Genomic DNA, 2141 nt, shown 5'->3' on the forward strand with positions numbered 1-2141 from the left:
CCCCTGATCTAGAGGGAAGCTGTGAATCCCATTCATACAAAGTAATGCAGGATGTGCACTTTACTGTGACTGACAGGACTTAATAATACTAAACTAGGAGACTCTATTCCACAGTGGTCAGATTCATGATGATGATACAATGTTAAAAAAATATACTTTTGGTACTGACTAATGTTTGGTGGGGGAGTGGTGAAGGCGTTGCACAGATTCTCTCTGCAGCAATGCATAAACATGTGTTCCACTTTGCTGGAGCAGTGCTCCCTGTAGTTAACTCTGTCGAAACAGCCCCTCTCCCCAGTGCCGTGAAGCCAGGTGTAGAAGCAGATGTATCCTTTGCAAGTTCCATTCATGCATGTGCCTTTGCCATTCTCGCATGTACATAGAAGCATTGCATCGTCTTTGGAATCTGAAACACAAAGAAGAGCACACAGACAGTGTTGACAAAAAGGCAAGTCCAACATGTCAATAGCAAATTGAGAAACCTACAACAGTTGGTTGATCTGGGAAATGTAAAAGAAAAGCAATGCCAAACACACAAATCATGCAGTTATGGATCAGATAATTTAAAGAAAATGAAAAGTGTAGGAGTCCACGATGAGTGTTTGTATCTTGTGTACATTTACACTTGTATTGTCTTTATTCCGACTCCCTGTCCTGACACAGAAGAGACTGGTGGTACAGTGAGATGGCAGCTGGCATGATGTCTACACATAGCGTGTGTACATGGAAAATGGAAAAGCACAAAGACTTACAGCAGAGGCATTCTTATGAACACAGTTCTGTTTGAAACAACACTACAGAAAGTACATTTAATCTACAAAAGGAGTGGAAAAGCAAGAACCCCTCTTTCACAAATTATAAAACAGATTTCTTCAAAATGCATTACACAATTTATGACCACTAGGTGGCAGAATGACTGTGAGTTGCCTGACCACCTGACACACGTAAGACCAATATTCCTGAGTCTTTTAATTGTCCACCATTACCTGAGTTGATATTTGACTGTCTTCACCAGTCACTCATTTACTCTGCATTTCAAGCCAGGTAGGTAATGTACAGTAGGCCTACACTCTGCCTTTTTTTGCTTGAAACAGCTGCCTATTGTTTTACATTGGATTATTGGTGAGAGTCATGAGACTGAACCATACAGTCTATATTTCTCCTGCCCACACAAAGAACTAAAAGCTGCATACTGACTCTTCTGCCACACTAGTGACCTTTTCATATTAGAGTCATGTGATCTATGTCAAAAGTTTGCTTCAATGGAGCTTTAATTGAATGGAACAGAAGGCTCTTTTCAACAGTGAACATCATTAACTCACCTGCATGAATAGCAGAGGTCCACAGAAACGCCCCAACTAGCACCACTGTCAGTAGAGAAGAGCTTTCCATCTCTGTGAAACAGGAACACAAATGAATAACAGTTCATACAATCAAATGTTGATAATAGAATTAATGTAGAATTAGTGAAGTATTGTCTCTTTGTTAGAAGCTGCCATAATAAGAAATCGGAGATTTAATTTTGGGCATTATGAAAAAATAAGGCACTGACATTTTAACTGTTATGTGACCGGTATTTACATTATGTAACTTAATAGTGTCTATGAGGAGTTAAGTAGTGGTTGAAGCCCGGACTCTTTGGGAGAGGAAGCTATGAGGACAAAAACAATAGTCCAAGGGCCCAGCCTGTCTGCCTGTGTTGTAATTGCATTGGGTGGGAAAAGGGGGCTTAGGGGAAGAAGGCTGTAACAGCACATCAGAGTGTTTGTGTATGTGTGCTGAGACTGCGTGTGACGCTGTGCTACCCAGGCTCCAGGCCTGTCGACTCTTCAACTGGACTGCACAGAGTAAATATTGATGGCTACGCTTCCTGCCATTGAGTGGCCCCACCCGGCTGGCTGGCGAGACTCAGGTCTGCACATTGTTTTGGGCTGAACTGCAGAGGGTCACGCGAGCAGAAGGGCCGTCATACACAACTCTGCCTTTCTCACAGCTGAAGCACACTATAGTCTGTTACTTGACACCCAGGTAAGCTTAGATAAGTTATATATAATTTAAAACATAAGTAAAAAGTAACCAAATGTAGTTTAAATCACTGTAACTACTGTAACAGATCCTACATTATTATTACATTGCCACAT

At 41.4% G+C, this 2141-nt stretch overlaps 1 protein-coding gene across 1 annotated transcript in view; it reads right to left on the reverse strand.

Annotated features, from left to right (window-relative positions):
• The window catches only part of acvrl1 (activin A receptor like type 1), an 11790-nt gene that overhangs the window by 5498 nt on the left and 4151 nt on the right, over positions 1-2141 (reverse strand). The window contains exons 2-3 of the mRNA XM_032521292.1: positions 1323-1394; positions 170-406 (exon numbers count right to left, since the gene is read on the reverse strand). Of these exons, the coding sequence (XP_032377183.1) occupies positions 170-406; positions 1323-1394 (309 nt within the window). The remainder of the gene's footprint in view (positions 1-169; positions 407-1322; positions 1395-2141) is intronic.

The sequence above is a fragment of the Etheostoma spectabile genome, chromosome 7, assembly GCF_008692095.1.
Source record: "Etheostoma spectabile isolate EspeVRDwgs_2016 chromosome 7, UIUC_Espe_1.0, whole genome shotgun sequence".
NCBI classification, from domain to species: Eukaryota; Metazoa; Chordata; class Actinopteri; order Perciformes; family Percidae; genus Etheostoma; species Etheostoma spectabile.